Source organism: Enhydra lutris, unplaced genomic scaffold (genome assembly GCF_002288905.1).
Source record: "Enhydra lutris kenyoni isolate GAN:26980312 unplaced genomic scaffold, ASM228890v2 scaffoldscaffold25, whole genome shotgun sequence".
Classification (NCBI taxonomy): domain Eukaryota; kingdom Metazoa; phylum Chordata; class Mammalia; order Carnivora; family Mustelidae; genus Enhydra; species Enhydra lutris.
The window spans coordinates 18,134,841-18,148,784 of NW_019154109.1; the positions used below are offsets into that span (position 1 = coordinate 18,134,841).

Consider the following 13,944-nt stretch of genomic DNA (forward strand, 5'->3'; position numbering starts at 1 on the left):
TTTGCCTCAACTCAGTCTTCTATTTAAAAAAAAAAATTACCTCCTCGTTTATCTATCTTGCCTTAAAAAGAATGTTAAGGAAAAGGCATTCTGGAAGGCTGGAAACCTCCCCTGACACAGAAAATAAATTGTTTTGAGGATAAGTATGCCATGAAAACATATAAACATTTTAATAAAATTTTCATCTTTAATAAAACTCTTATCATGTACCAGAAATCTTTGCATAAATATTTCGCTGAAAATTTTACATCAATCCTGTTTAAAATGGGCATTATTTTCTTTTTGTAAGAGTTGAAAAATCTAAGGCTTAGTAGAATAAGTATGTTTGCCAATGAGGCACGAGGAATAATAGGTTTAGGGTAGATTTCCCATTTAGGATTTTCTTGACAACTGCATATTGCCCTGAAGATTTAGATGTCTTATATAATAAATTTTTTTCTTTGTAAAAAACAAATGTGAAAAGGTGATACGTGTATAGGTGTGTTTACATGTATAAACATGCATCACCAAGAACCCAAAGCAGCTTTTTAACTATATCCCATGGCAGTGACCTATAGTTTCACATTTCATCCTTAAGAGGCTCCTTAGAGAATTGAATCCAATGAATGTTCCAAGACCAGACACAGTCATAAAATCCCCAATCTTAGACACTACCAGTGTTATCTAACATTAGTTAAGTGGAAAAAACAAAAGCAGAGTGATTATCCTGTGGACATATTCAGTGCATCGTATTATATAACACAAAATGTGAATGGTTTCTCTCTAATTCACAATAGAATATAATTCACAATAGAATTGAAAGCAAGGATAGCTCTTAAAAAGTTATTCTCTGTTGTATTTTCTGTTAATTTTTCATTATTTCAAGCACTTATAAAAAACTTCAATTACTGGATTAAATTTGGCAATGCATATTAGCATCGTAAAATTAGGATCAAAGGCATTATAAATTGTTTTTAACACTGGAATTTCTTTAAAAGCCAAATACGTTGTATAAATTGAATGAGAACTGAACAAACCACACACACACACAAAAATCTTTTTTTTCAGATGGGTACAGAGTAATTCTTACCAAATCACAAAAACAGGTAATAAACCGGTAGGGCTAAAAACAGAACATACTGAGCTAATACTACATTAAAATGGTAAAAATGTGGAAAATATGTATGCATTTTTATTTTTAAAACACTCTATTTTATCAAACTTGTCCTTTTTACTGTTTTATCCCCTTTATTATTTCAGCTTGCCAATTTTGAGGGTGAACCATACCACATTCAGGAACAGATCATATTTGTCACAGAGAAAACAAGGAATAGTATTTCCCTGCATGCATGAAAAAGATGGAAAATAAACAGGCTTCTCTTTCCAAAAACCAAGAATTATCATTAAAAATGTTGTTAGGCGAACAAAAATATGACTCACAAAAAATTTATTTTTCAATTTCTGCCAGCAAAAGATCTAAAAACAGAAATCATGAATTTTTTGTTTCAATGAAATGCTTGTTGTAACACTGGCTTTAGATAAAGAATACCCTTAAGGGATGTGTGTATCTGAATCTGGACTATCGTTCATGACTACGGTAGATATGCCGGGCGATTCAAAATATTCAGATATGTAATCTCTTAAGGGCATACTGTAATTGGTACAAAAATATTTTAGAGATCAATTGAAGACTGTAGGTTTTAACTTATTGGCAGCACAGCGTTGACTTGTTCTAAATAAAGACATTGTTGTTCAATCCCAGTGATTAGAGATGGATCATTGACTTGGGAAAAGCGTCTGCATACTGAGCACAGGATAAAGAAAAGTACTAAGGGGAGAAAATAACCACGCTTGATGTCAGGACTGAGTCTAGAATGTACGAGGCCATGGCAGAGCAGCTTTTACAATCCAATTCTGTTTTCTCCCTTCCCGTCAGGGCACTGTGGCATTTGATTTCTTAAGGTTAACATCGCCTACTATCTTATCTGCACAGGACACAGATCAATAACCGTGTCCCCCTTGTTTCAAGTTGCCAGAACATCAAGAGACAGTGTGGGAGCCAATTTAGTAGCCAGAACCATGTGCTGTTTATATTTTTGAAAGAGTCTAGGTTTCAAGCTCATGTGAAGTGTTCTCGTGTTTCTTTGCTTTTTCTTTTGAATGGAGAAGAAGAGCTGGCCTCTTGCCATTCCTGCTTTTAAGAGTAAGTAACCATCAGAGGGTCTGAGCTATAAAATACTTAATGGCAGTAAAGACTACAGCTCAGTTCCACCAAAAGATGATGTTAGCAGCTTGGAAAGCAACCAACCTCTGAAACGAAATGGAAGGTATGATCAAAAATAAGGAAGCAAAAATGAAACTGTAGAGCTGTTTTCCAAGGTAATATTTATATAATACACTTTCCAGTGAAGACAGAGTGCATTAAAATGATAGAGCATTAGCAAACATTGCCAAAAAATATCTAAAAGTAATGAGCATTTCCCTTAAAAGAAGCAAAATCTAATTAAGAAAAATGTACAAAAATAAAATCTGATGTTTTGAAGCTAACGAATGTCATGCTGGTCTATGACAATTATGCACTATTGAGTTTTAAAAATTATATTAAAAAATAAAAAGCATGATTTGTCAATCTTTTAACTGCTAATGAAATACACACCATAGATTTCTGAAATGTGGATCTCAAAAGCTAATATTCATGCAGTTTTAAATACGGTTCTTATGAAACTGTATCACACTGATGATATAAATCTATTTTATTCTATTAGATGAGACAAGTTCAAACTTCTAACTGACTGACATACTTTTTGGGCAGCTGTGCTGCCATACTGTGGCAATCATGGACTTTCAATTGTTTTCACTTTTTAATCATAAACTTACTTAGTTGTTGAGCCCATTATTAGAAAGAAAAACATCCACTTTAAATACATATATAACTAAACTAAACAAAATCAAATGTCCTTCCGCTAACCCAGCCAACTTACCTTGAAAATTTTCAGTGAAATACAGATTCTGTCCTTCACTAGACCTATGCACACTCTTGAAATTTATGTTGAATATAAACTCTTACTAAGTCTTAAATAAAATTTTATAAAAAGAAAATCTCCCATCCTGCTTGAAAGCCTAGCTGTGCACAGAGTGAGTCACCACCATTTACTTCTTCCTTGATATTCACTGTCATCTGACATCGGATACATTCCCAGAATGTAAATGTGCATACTCACCAGTGGGCCCAGAGCACAACCTTTGGCCGTGCATGCTTGCACTCTGAAGGAATGTAAGCTCCAAGGAGCAAATCCATAAGCATGACAGCTGAGTTCTGAGGAATTGTGAATTAATATACCATCCAGATATAGTCCGTAGCTTGTGATAACACCTGGGAAGATAATCATGGACCTTTAGCATGACTACCAGACAACAGCAAAGAATGTCTTAAGAAAGCAAGCACTTCTTGATATGATTTCTAATTTCATGGAATTACCGAATCACAGTATCTGGTATTTTCCACAGTCTAAACCCTGTCTCTTTCCAAAGGATAAAACAGGCATTAAACCCCTAAATATCAAACTGTTAAGCTAATTAGTATAGAGACAGAAATAGAACCCAAGAGCCCCAGTATGGGACTCTTCAGATTACATCATGTGAATAGCTATCATTTGTGTTCCAGATAAAACATGAATAAATTAAGTACACTTATAATTTGTATTGCATTCTAAAGTGATACCCTTAGTAGATGTTCTCTAGAAGTCAAATGACCTTACTTGTTAAGGTATTATACATTACTCAGGATGTATCAGGCACTGTTCTAAGCACCTGTTGTGTATGAACTCCTTTTTAACCCTCTCCTAGCAGCACCACCAGAATAGAGGCAGTATCATTATGATTATTTCATAGATGAAGAAATTCAGGCAAGACAGATTAGGTAACTTGCTCAAAATCACATAGCTGGCCAGTGCCGGAGTCAGGACTTGAACCTAGGAGGTCTGACTCCAGAACCCATGTTCTCAACCAAAATATTACATAACCTAACCATAAGCACCTTAATACAAATTGCACAAAGTGCAGTCACGAGACACTCATGAATGGGTTAGAGAAACTATGATTTACAGGTTTTAATGATCAACTAAAATTTATTTCAGAAGGAAGTTTATGTCTCTTTTCATGAAATCAACTAGTAGAGATATGTGAAATTAAATAGTTGTTGAATATGATCATTTGAATTATGTAGTCAAAATATTTTTATTAAAAGGAAGTTAGGGATCTGTGTTCCCTGGAATTACAGAATCCCCAAACTGATCAAGCATTGAGAAATAAAACTTTGCTTACATGCTAAATTAGAACTTCTTTCAAAGTGAAATTAATTTCACAGTGGCTATTTAATTGCCTCTCTGTAGGATCCCCAAGGCAATCTTGACTCTTCCTTACCTGTGTATTTCTAGACTTAACACCATGCCTAAAACATAGTAGGTACTACATGTATATTGATTGAATGAATATATTAATGAACACAGAGCAGAGTAAAAATATCAGCATCCAATCTAGAGGGAAAATATAAGACTATAGAAAAAAGAGATAACTCTCTACCTGAAGTATGAAAAGAGACTTGGTAAAAAGATGATATTCAAGAATAGCTCAGAGATAGATTTGGAGAAGGAACAAGTCTTGAAAGAGGCTCTAGCACAGTCAAGGTTGTCAAGGAATTCAGCTGGCTTCCAAGAGGCCTGTCTCTTAGCCTGGGAACTCCAAATTTGGTCGCATTAATGTCTTGAAGGAAGATCAAACCTTCACCCATCATTGCATTAGGGATAGCATTCCTGGTGGGACCAAGGACATCAGGAGCTTTTTCCCGAGCGTCCCTTTCTCCTGGGAGGAAATCACTCCCTTCCAGAATCTGCTCACATTTGTCATCACCACCACGTGCACATTTGTAGAATGCTGCACTCGTTTTCAGGATGTCCTTTACGAGACTGCTTTGGATTTAAAAATCAGTTCATAGCAAAACAAGTAAGGAGTGAGTTACTGCCATAAACGTTACTCATCTAATAATATACCTCATCAACCCATAGCCTAAGAGATTGCTGGAACGGCCTCCTAAAGCCCACATTACAGCCGAGGCTGGGTGATGACATCTGTGGATTTGAGGGTTCGTACATGATGCTGCGCCTGATTTGAGCCAGGGGTCAGTATCTGATGCCGGCTTTTCTACAGTGAGAAATGTGGAAATGGGGATCAAGAGAAGGTAGTCAGAGTGTTTCCTCTTACTATTACACTTAATATGTTTGCATTCTCCAGCCACAAAGAGGACTTAGTTGTGGGCTGCAAAGCAAGTTACCACTAAATTAGAAACAGAATATTCCCCGGCCATTTGGGATCCTCACGCAACTAAATCAACAGGCAAAAAAGAAAAAAAGTTACTGTGTGGAAGGAGACATTGGCTTCCTGGGGCATGCTGACACTAAGCACACACACCCTTCAGTAATGAAGGTTTGGGTTACCTTACTAGGTCAAGATTCTGAAACAGATGAGCCGCTGGCTGAGAGCAAAGGGAAGAGATTATAAATAGCAACTGTGGCTTTAAAGTAGTTATGGAAATGAGAATTGTAGGTGTCATTTCATGTTTTACTATTTTCATATTACATAAAGATTTGTATAGAATAACTAATTTTCTCTTCTTTTCCCTGCTGATTTATATAAAGAAAGTTAACGGGTATTAATTTTATCTTAGTTTTTACGTTGCAGGATATCTAGGTCGGTCATGTCTAAACTCAAGGGGGCATGAACCCAGATGGAATACAATGACAGAGGGTGAGAGCTTCTTCCTTGTATAAAGCAGAGTAGGGTGTTAGGCAGAAGCGTGCCGTGATGATTGCTGCTCACGGAAAGTGATGGAAGCAAGAGGAGCATGCATGGCTGTTGAATAGTCTGGTTATTCATCCAGCTCATCTGCCCACAGCCCCACATCCGCAGGTCTACAGTCTGCTCTGTGTGCCGGGCTTGACAGTCGGTCCTCTGTATTTGCCGCCCTCTGGCTTGCTGGCTTCCTCTTGGATTTCACCAGTAGGAGACACTGCAAGCCGGGCAGAATCAGGAAGACAGAAAATGTCCAACTTGTAGCTCTACGTGCTGAGGCTTTTGCTAACTGTTGAGAGGTCAGCAGAGGGACAAAGCAGCTGTGGCCTCAAGCAGTGTCCACAGCAGAAATGCCTCTTCTGCATTTCCAGCTTCTTCAGTAGTGGACTCTAGGTGGCCCTTTAGCTTGGGCTGGGGCAGTACCTCCTGATGGTTCAAGCACCGCATCAGCAAATCTAGCAGCTAGCAACAGCAGAGGCCGACTCAGAAGCCAAAGACCAGGGAAGTTAGCAGTGCTCTGACAATCACCATTTTTGTTTCTACAGCCCTTCCAACACATTTGTAATCAACTCCTTATATTAAACACAGTCTGTCTTACAATCCTAGCACATTCTCTGTTTCACTAGTTAGATATTGGTCAGTACATCCTTTAGGATTAAAGCCGTTTATATTTGAATGAGCTAATACTTTTTATTTATTTATTTTTTGAGCTAGTGCTTTTTAAATAAAGCTACTACGTGGACTTATTTTCCTTGATGAGGATAACGTTGTATAGCTTATCTTTTAAGAGCAGGCCTATTTCCCTCATTTCCAAATTTTGGTGTAACAGTATTTTACTGTCATGTAGCCCTTTGGCTACACCAAAAAGGTACAACTGTCAACTTTCTCCTTTATTCTAGTATGACCATCTCTGATAACTCTGAGAATACTTACAGAAAGTATTTGGTTTAATGCCATTTAATAATCAAAACACAAAAGCACAGATGAATTAAAACTAAGAAATGAAAGATATACAATGTAAAACTAAATAGTCACAGGACATTTAAGAGAAGAAAAAATGGATAAAATCACAGTAATAATCATGATAAGAAATTATGATGTGCCAGGCCCTCAGCTAAGCAATCTTTTAATCCTCACCAAAAAAAAAAAAAACTTATGTGCAAATAACGTGTTGGAGAAGCTCTTAAAGAAATTGTAAGACCCTCAAAATGCTATCTACTTGACCTGCTTTTCAACAATGACATAGAAAGTACCCAAATCAATATTTCCGTTTTCTTACATAATTGGGGAACAGAGAATTTCTTTTATGCTAGGATTATGTGCATAATATCTCATTTATCTGACATATTGGGAAATGACACATTTCATAGAAGTTAATTTTTGTTACAACTAAATCTCATTCCTTAAGTATAAACTTTAAGAATTTTAACCATTTTTAGAGGAAATCTTTCCAGCAAGGACTCCACAGTACTCACCTGTCTTCCCACACAGACTATAATGAATATAATTGAATCATCTTGTGATGACTGAAACCATGCATTGTGGACACCAAAGAGTATATTCTCTAATTCAGTAATACCCTCAGGGACCAATGAGATCTAGGAAACTTACCCAACTTTTACCCTTCACCTCCTTCAGTGGCTACACTTAATCCATTCTTATGTCTACTTTTTGAGTTCTCCTTCCTCCCTCAGTGACAGTCTCTCAACAGTTTCTTCTTTGTTTTGTCTGCCTGACTGAAGCAAGTCAACCCCTAGCAAGCAATGCTAAGAAGCTAGATAACCATGACATCCGGAACTATGTAAAAAGAAATAACAGACAGTTGCTAAGAGAAGTGCTTAGAGTAAGATGAGTGCATGGCAAATGAGCTGAGAATAAAATTCAATGAGATATGTGACAATTAATTCAACTGCTCAGAAAATGTTTAGTATGGAGGATGCATCAGAATGGAAAGGTGGGTGAAACTCAAGTCCAGCTTTCACACGGGTGAGCGTGCACACATGCACACATACCTACAGAGTAACCCAGCGTTTGGTAAGTAACCACTATTTGACAGCACTTGCGGGAAGAACGAAAAGATCAATTATAGATCTAAATTGTAGAATCCAAGTGTACCCTGGGTAAGTGTCATCTAGCCTTTAAGACATATTGGACTCTCTCCTCTCCTCTTCCTCCCCCACCATACCAACTCCATCACTGAGACACACAGACTGTACACTCCCAACTGATCTTCACCCATCACCATACTCATGGCCACCTAGTCCATTCTGCCATCATCTCATATCCGAGAATAATAGCCAGCCTCATGTTTTGATGCATTATTCATGTTTCCATACAATTCATTCTTTACAGACAGAGGGCCATTTTTCAAAATGCGTATCCAAAAATGCCACATGCAATCAGTGATCAGTCAGACCTTTGCTGAGTGCTAGCAAGATGAGAGTTCCCCATCCCAGGATCGGGAAGCTGGGGTCAACGTGAGTACATTGTGAAGCTGGAACAGACTCATGATGTTGACCTCTCTGGGTCTTCTGCCTTTAGCTCCAGGTCTCAACAGCTAGTCACCAGGTCTCAAGGGCAGGCCAAAGTGGGATGCCATCATGGTTTAGAGCTGGTGCCTACATCTGCCACAAAAAGGAGCCTGAGACAAGTGCAAGTATTTCCTTTGATCTGGTTTGGGCAAGGCCATTAGCGATATAATCCATGTTAAGGACATATGGTCAAACGGCCTGGCAAATTGGTGGACACTAAGAGATACCATTTGAAAATAATAATCCATTTCGTACCAAGATAGGCAGGCAGATGTCATAAGTTCTCACTAACAGACTTTTTAATGTAAATTAAATTAGTATTATATGAAATATTGTATAATTCAGTTCTAAAAACATACATTTAGCAATTAAGTCTCAAATATGTATTAAGACAATTTTCATTGATCTCAGATTTCTAAAGTATATAACAAAAACTAATGAATTTCCAGTGCACATTTTAAGTGAAGCTTAAGGAGGCACTTTCCTTCTTTAAGTAGAGTACAAGACATGTATGAATAGGTTTGAAAAAAAGTTAAATGTAAAGTTCTCAAAATGCTGTGTGTTTTTGAAATTTTAAACACTTTATTATTAAAAAATGTACTGAACACTCATGTTAAGTCAGACAATAGGCAATATGCTTGATATGAATTATTTCCATTAACAACATCAAGAAATAAGAAGTGTTATTTGCCTTGTTACTGAGTTAGGGGAACGGACTCTTAGGCTAAGCTGTTTTCCAAGGTCACACAAATAAATATCAACTCCGGCTTGGAGCCTGGCAATCTCATCCCCCTACCACCAGCGCGCCTCTTCTTCATCTCCAGCCTAACTTTCTCTGCTAAAATAGGAATTCTGCTCAAATAAGTACTGACAAACCCGTTCTGGCCCTACAAGCAATTAAGTTGAGCATAACAAAAACTTAGTGTGTATCTACCGGAAGTCAATTCCTGAAAGCTACTATGCTTGGTACTTTGGGGAACAGAAACAATAAGGAATAATATCTGCCTTTACGGAAGTAAAAAAAGGGCTAAACACAGGTCTAATTAAACAATTGAAGAGTTAAATATAAGGGATAAGCACCACAAAAATTTTATGCTCAACAAATGGTATAGACATACAAGAGCTTCTAGCAAGGGGCAATCACTCTGCTTTAAGTAAGTCCTGAAAGCTTTTTAGAGCAGCTGGGGTTTCTGTACAAAGCGGCTGGGTCTTCCATAAAAGGTAAAATGTGAAAAGGCCATGTCTCAGGAAGATGTTCCTTGTGGGGAAATGACATTTACCAGTGCCTGGAAGCAAGAAAATGCAAGGTATAATAAAGACATCCAGAATAGATCCGTATTCTGTTGTTATTGTCAGAACTGGTGAATGCCTAATAGAAAATGAGCCTTCAAACAGACCTTGAATGCCACACCAAGGGATGGGGATTTTATGATGCACAGGAGAACTATGGATATTTTTGTGTATTGACCAGAGGTTAAAATAAACATGATATTTAAAAGAATTAATCTAGAGTCACAGTTGCAATAGACTGGAGTAGGGAAGACCACAGATGTAGGGAAAAGGGCAGCTGAAAATATCAAAAGAAAAAAAAATTTTTTTGAAAACCTCCTTTTCCTGAATATATAGTAATGAGTTGTGATTGAGAGAGGGGTGTGGGAATGCCATATTGCAGTGGTAGTATGGAATTCTAAGAGAGAAATAGCTTTAACAGTTTTATATATTTTCTCTTCTTTAATAAAACAAATTTATAATGCTTAGAGCTGAGGTTAGGGTTAGAGCACAGCATGGTGTCATGGGTCACTATGCAGGAAAGAGAAGGGTCTATCCACCTTAGAGAGGTTTTGTGAGGGTAGGTGTGAATGATTTCCAAAAGCCCACTACCAAAGAACTAACTTACCTTTCGTCTACTGGTTTCAAAGGGGACTGTTTTTCAATTGGGGGATTAAAAAAAAGTCACACCCCTGTTTTGCATCTTGACTGTATCAGTGTCAAAATCATCGTTGTGATCATGTAGTATAGTTTTAAAAGTATCCTGGGGGAGCTGGAAAGGGTCAATGAGATCTCTCTTCATGATTTCTTACAACTGCATGTGAATCTGTAACTATCTCAACATGTAACATTTCATTAAAATGCAAAACAAATACTATTACATAGGAAAGCATGGCAAAGTAAGAGGAGGCAAAAGCTTGAAAGTCAAAGGACCTTTATGCTGAAAAATTAACAAGAGTATTCATGTTTTAGATCAGATGCCATCAATCCTCAGGAAAAACCCTTGAAGGCAAAAAAAAAGTTTCAGTTTCCCTTTACAGAGGAGAAAAACAAGTTGGAGAAAGACTGAATAACACAGTCAATGCCAGACAGAAAGTGTTGGAGCTACGGGTTGGTGTAACATACAGAAACATTCAGGTTCAACAGTGCACAAAACATTACACTCTCTAACTTCCGTGCACTTATTTCTTCTATGTTTCTTAAATTATGTGATAAAACATAACATAGAAAAATACATAAAATATGTTATATCTCAAAGACAAATGAAAAAGTGGAAAGCCATGTAACCATCACCAAGGTTAAAAAATAAAATATTGCTAGCACCCCACAAATCTTCAGCACCCCATGAACCTTCTATGTGTCCTCCCTCATTCCAGCTCTTTTTCTTCCTCACAGACAGCTGTGTTAACTTCTAAAGAATGATTTGTTTGCTTTTCTATTTAGGAATGCATCCATAAACAATATAATTAAGCTTGGTGAATTTTTAAATTTAATGCTAATAGAATCATATAATATATAGTTGGGGGGGAGGCACCTGGGTGGCTCAGTCGGATGGGCATCCAACTCTTGATCTCAGCTGGAGTCTTGATCTTGGGCTCATGGGTTTCGGCCCTGCGTTATGCTCCACGCTGGGCATGAAGCCTACTTGAAAAAAAGATATTTTTGCATCTTTTCTTGTTCACCATAATAAACATGAATCCTGTCTGTCTTATTGAGGGTGGTCACACTTCACTCATTTCCATTGTTGTATCATATTCCTGCACAATACAATTCATTCATTTATTCTACTGTTGACATTTGAATTGTTTCCTCGTTCTGTCTCTTATGTCCCTGTATCTGTTATCATTTTTGTACTTGTGTCCTGAGGCAGACGTGAAGTTTACTAGCACGTAGGTCCTGGAGTGAAATTGTTGGAATATATTTAATTTTGCTAGACAACACCCAACCGTTTTTCAAAGTGCACCAATTCCCACAATGAGTCCTCATTGTTCCATATCCTCAAAAAGACCTTGTATAACTCACAGTTTTAAACTGTGCCACTATTATATGTGGCAAAATGGTACCTTTTTTGGTATTATTTTTTGTTTCCAGCTTATGAAAGAGGTTGAGCACATGTCCTTATGTTCATTAGCTATTTGCTTTTTCTTCTTTTGTGAAATGCTTTTGCAGATATTTCCCCAGTTTATCATTATTATTCTAACAACATCTGGAATATGTTATCATTGACAAAGTGTGTTGGAAAATAATAAATGAAGTAAAGAGTTTGGGTTTCATTTCTTCTAAGTTTAAGTTTATATATTTTAAAACATTTTATCAAAATATAGATGACAGATGATCTTATATTAGTTTCAAGTATACAATGTAATGGTATGACAGTTCTGTACATTAGTGCTCACCATGGTATGTGTAGCTACCATCTGTCACTATACAATGCTATTACAATTATTATTGGCTACATTCCCTCCCCAGTTTATTATTGATTCCAAAGAATACTTTAAGTATTCCAAATACTAGCCTTCTGACAGTTATGTGTGTGGTAAATGTTATATCCCACTCTATTACTTATCTCTTTAGGTACTTTGTTTACAGCACATTTTGATGAAAGAAGAGTTTGTAATTTTATTCTCCCTTTTACCATTTTGAATTTACCTATCTCTAATAATCCTATTTGCCCCAAAGTCTCCTCTATATGATATTAAAATAGCTACGCCAACTTTCTTTTCTTCTCTTATCCTTTCTTTTCCACAGTTTGGGTTGCTTTTGTTTGAGAAGAAAGGGGTTAACAGCTAGTTCAGGGGTCTTTTTGTCAGTCTTCAAGACTCCTGAGGAACTACATGTTGGCTGTATCCTCATAGCAACACTAACTCAAGATAAATGAGAATCCATCTGAGGACTTCGTACCTGACCAAGCCCCTGACATCACTGTTGACATTGTTTATGAGTAAATGGTTAGCTGGTATTGATGAGAGCTGCGCCAAAGAATGGACACTAGTCAGGTACCAGGTAGCCTTGGGTGGGGGGATGTAAGAGCTGTGATTTCATCCAATGTCATTTGATTAAGCTTTTAGAAAAAAGGAGGGAGAGCACACGGCCTTTCTCTCATGACCACACACTTTCACAACTTAGGAAGCTCACATTTTCCAAACTATTTTTTTCCTTATCAATAAAATGGGGGTCATATTCCTTGTCCTGGTGGCCTGACATAGTTAATGTGAAAATCAAATGAGTGAGCATATATGCAAGTACCTTAGGAATCAAGTGTGATGCATATAAGAGGAATGAACTTAGAGCTGTCCCTTCCTTCACATGTAAATTAAAGCCTTATTTGCTGTGAAAATCTTGCCTTAGACTATCTTTTCCTATGCTCACCTGTGTCATGTACTGCATATCTCTTGTAAAACATAACCTGCCCATCTCTCGGAAGCACGTTGTAGACAGGTCTGTATTCCCTACTTGTATGCTATCTGTCATCATCCAGCAGTTTCCTATGTGTGTACTAACTATTTAAGATTCCTCTCTACCCCAATCAAGTTCAGAGAGCACAGTGTGGAAAAACAAAACAGAACAGGTACTTCCCAAGTGCTGTCAAATACTTTTTGAAAAAAGAAATCTGCTGGATTTAGTGGATTTGGTTTTCAGTAGTTATCTGATTCCTCAGTAAATACTTATGGAATTCCTACTATGTGCCAGATATTGTGTTTCAAGCTGGAAATACCCAGAACAGTCCTGGTTCCTACATTCATAAAATTTCCAATCTAAGTGAGTAGGAGGACTAAGTGGATTATGTATTAAAAGAGAACCAGATGGAAAAGAAGAAAAAATGGTAGTGGCTGGGAAGGCAGATGCTAACCTCCTCTAGGTGGGTTAGGAAATTAAATTTTTCTGAGAAAATCATGTTTAAGATGAACTTGGCCCTTGGACCTACTTCATCAAAAGGAAAAATGTCACAAGTCATTATCTGATTACTTACAATAACTATTTCATAATAATTAATAGAAAGATTTCAATGAGGTATCAATGAGTTGATTACTATTTAAAAAATTAAATATCACAGACATATTAGATAAAGAGTCTTCATCTAGAACTTTTGAATACCATTCTCCTTATTTGCTTTTAAAATGTCTAGAGTGTCAAAGTTTAACTAGATGGGATTTTTATTTACTTATTTACTTTTGCTATTCCCAAAATACATTTTACATCTATCTCTAGACCCAGCCCCCAAATTCTGTGTGTTAAGTGTGGATTATATGAAATTTAAAAATCAGTTAAGGACTCAGCAGAAACTTGATAGCAACTCAAACTCATTTACAAAGCTATG

General features: G+C 36.9%; 1 protein-coding gene across 1 annotated transcript in view; it reads right to left on the reverse strand.

Annotated features, from left to right (window-relative positions):
• Positions 1 to 13,944, reverse strand: part of LOC111151119 (usherin) — a 680,307-nt gene that overhangs the window by 309,027 nt on the left and 357,336 nt on the right. Inside the window, exon 35 of the mRNA XM_022508904.1 lies at positions 3,201 to 3,352. Coding sequence (XP_022364612.1) covers positions 3,201 to 3,352 — 152 coding nt within the window. The remainder of the gene's footprint in view (positions 1 to 3,200; positions 3,353 to 13,944) is intronic.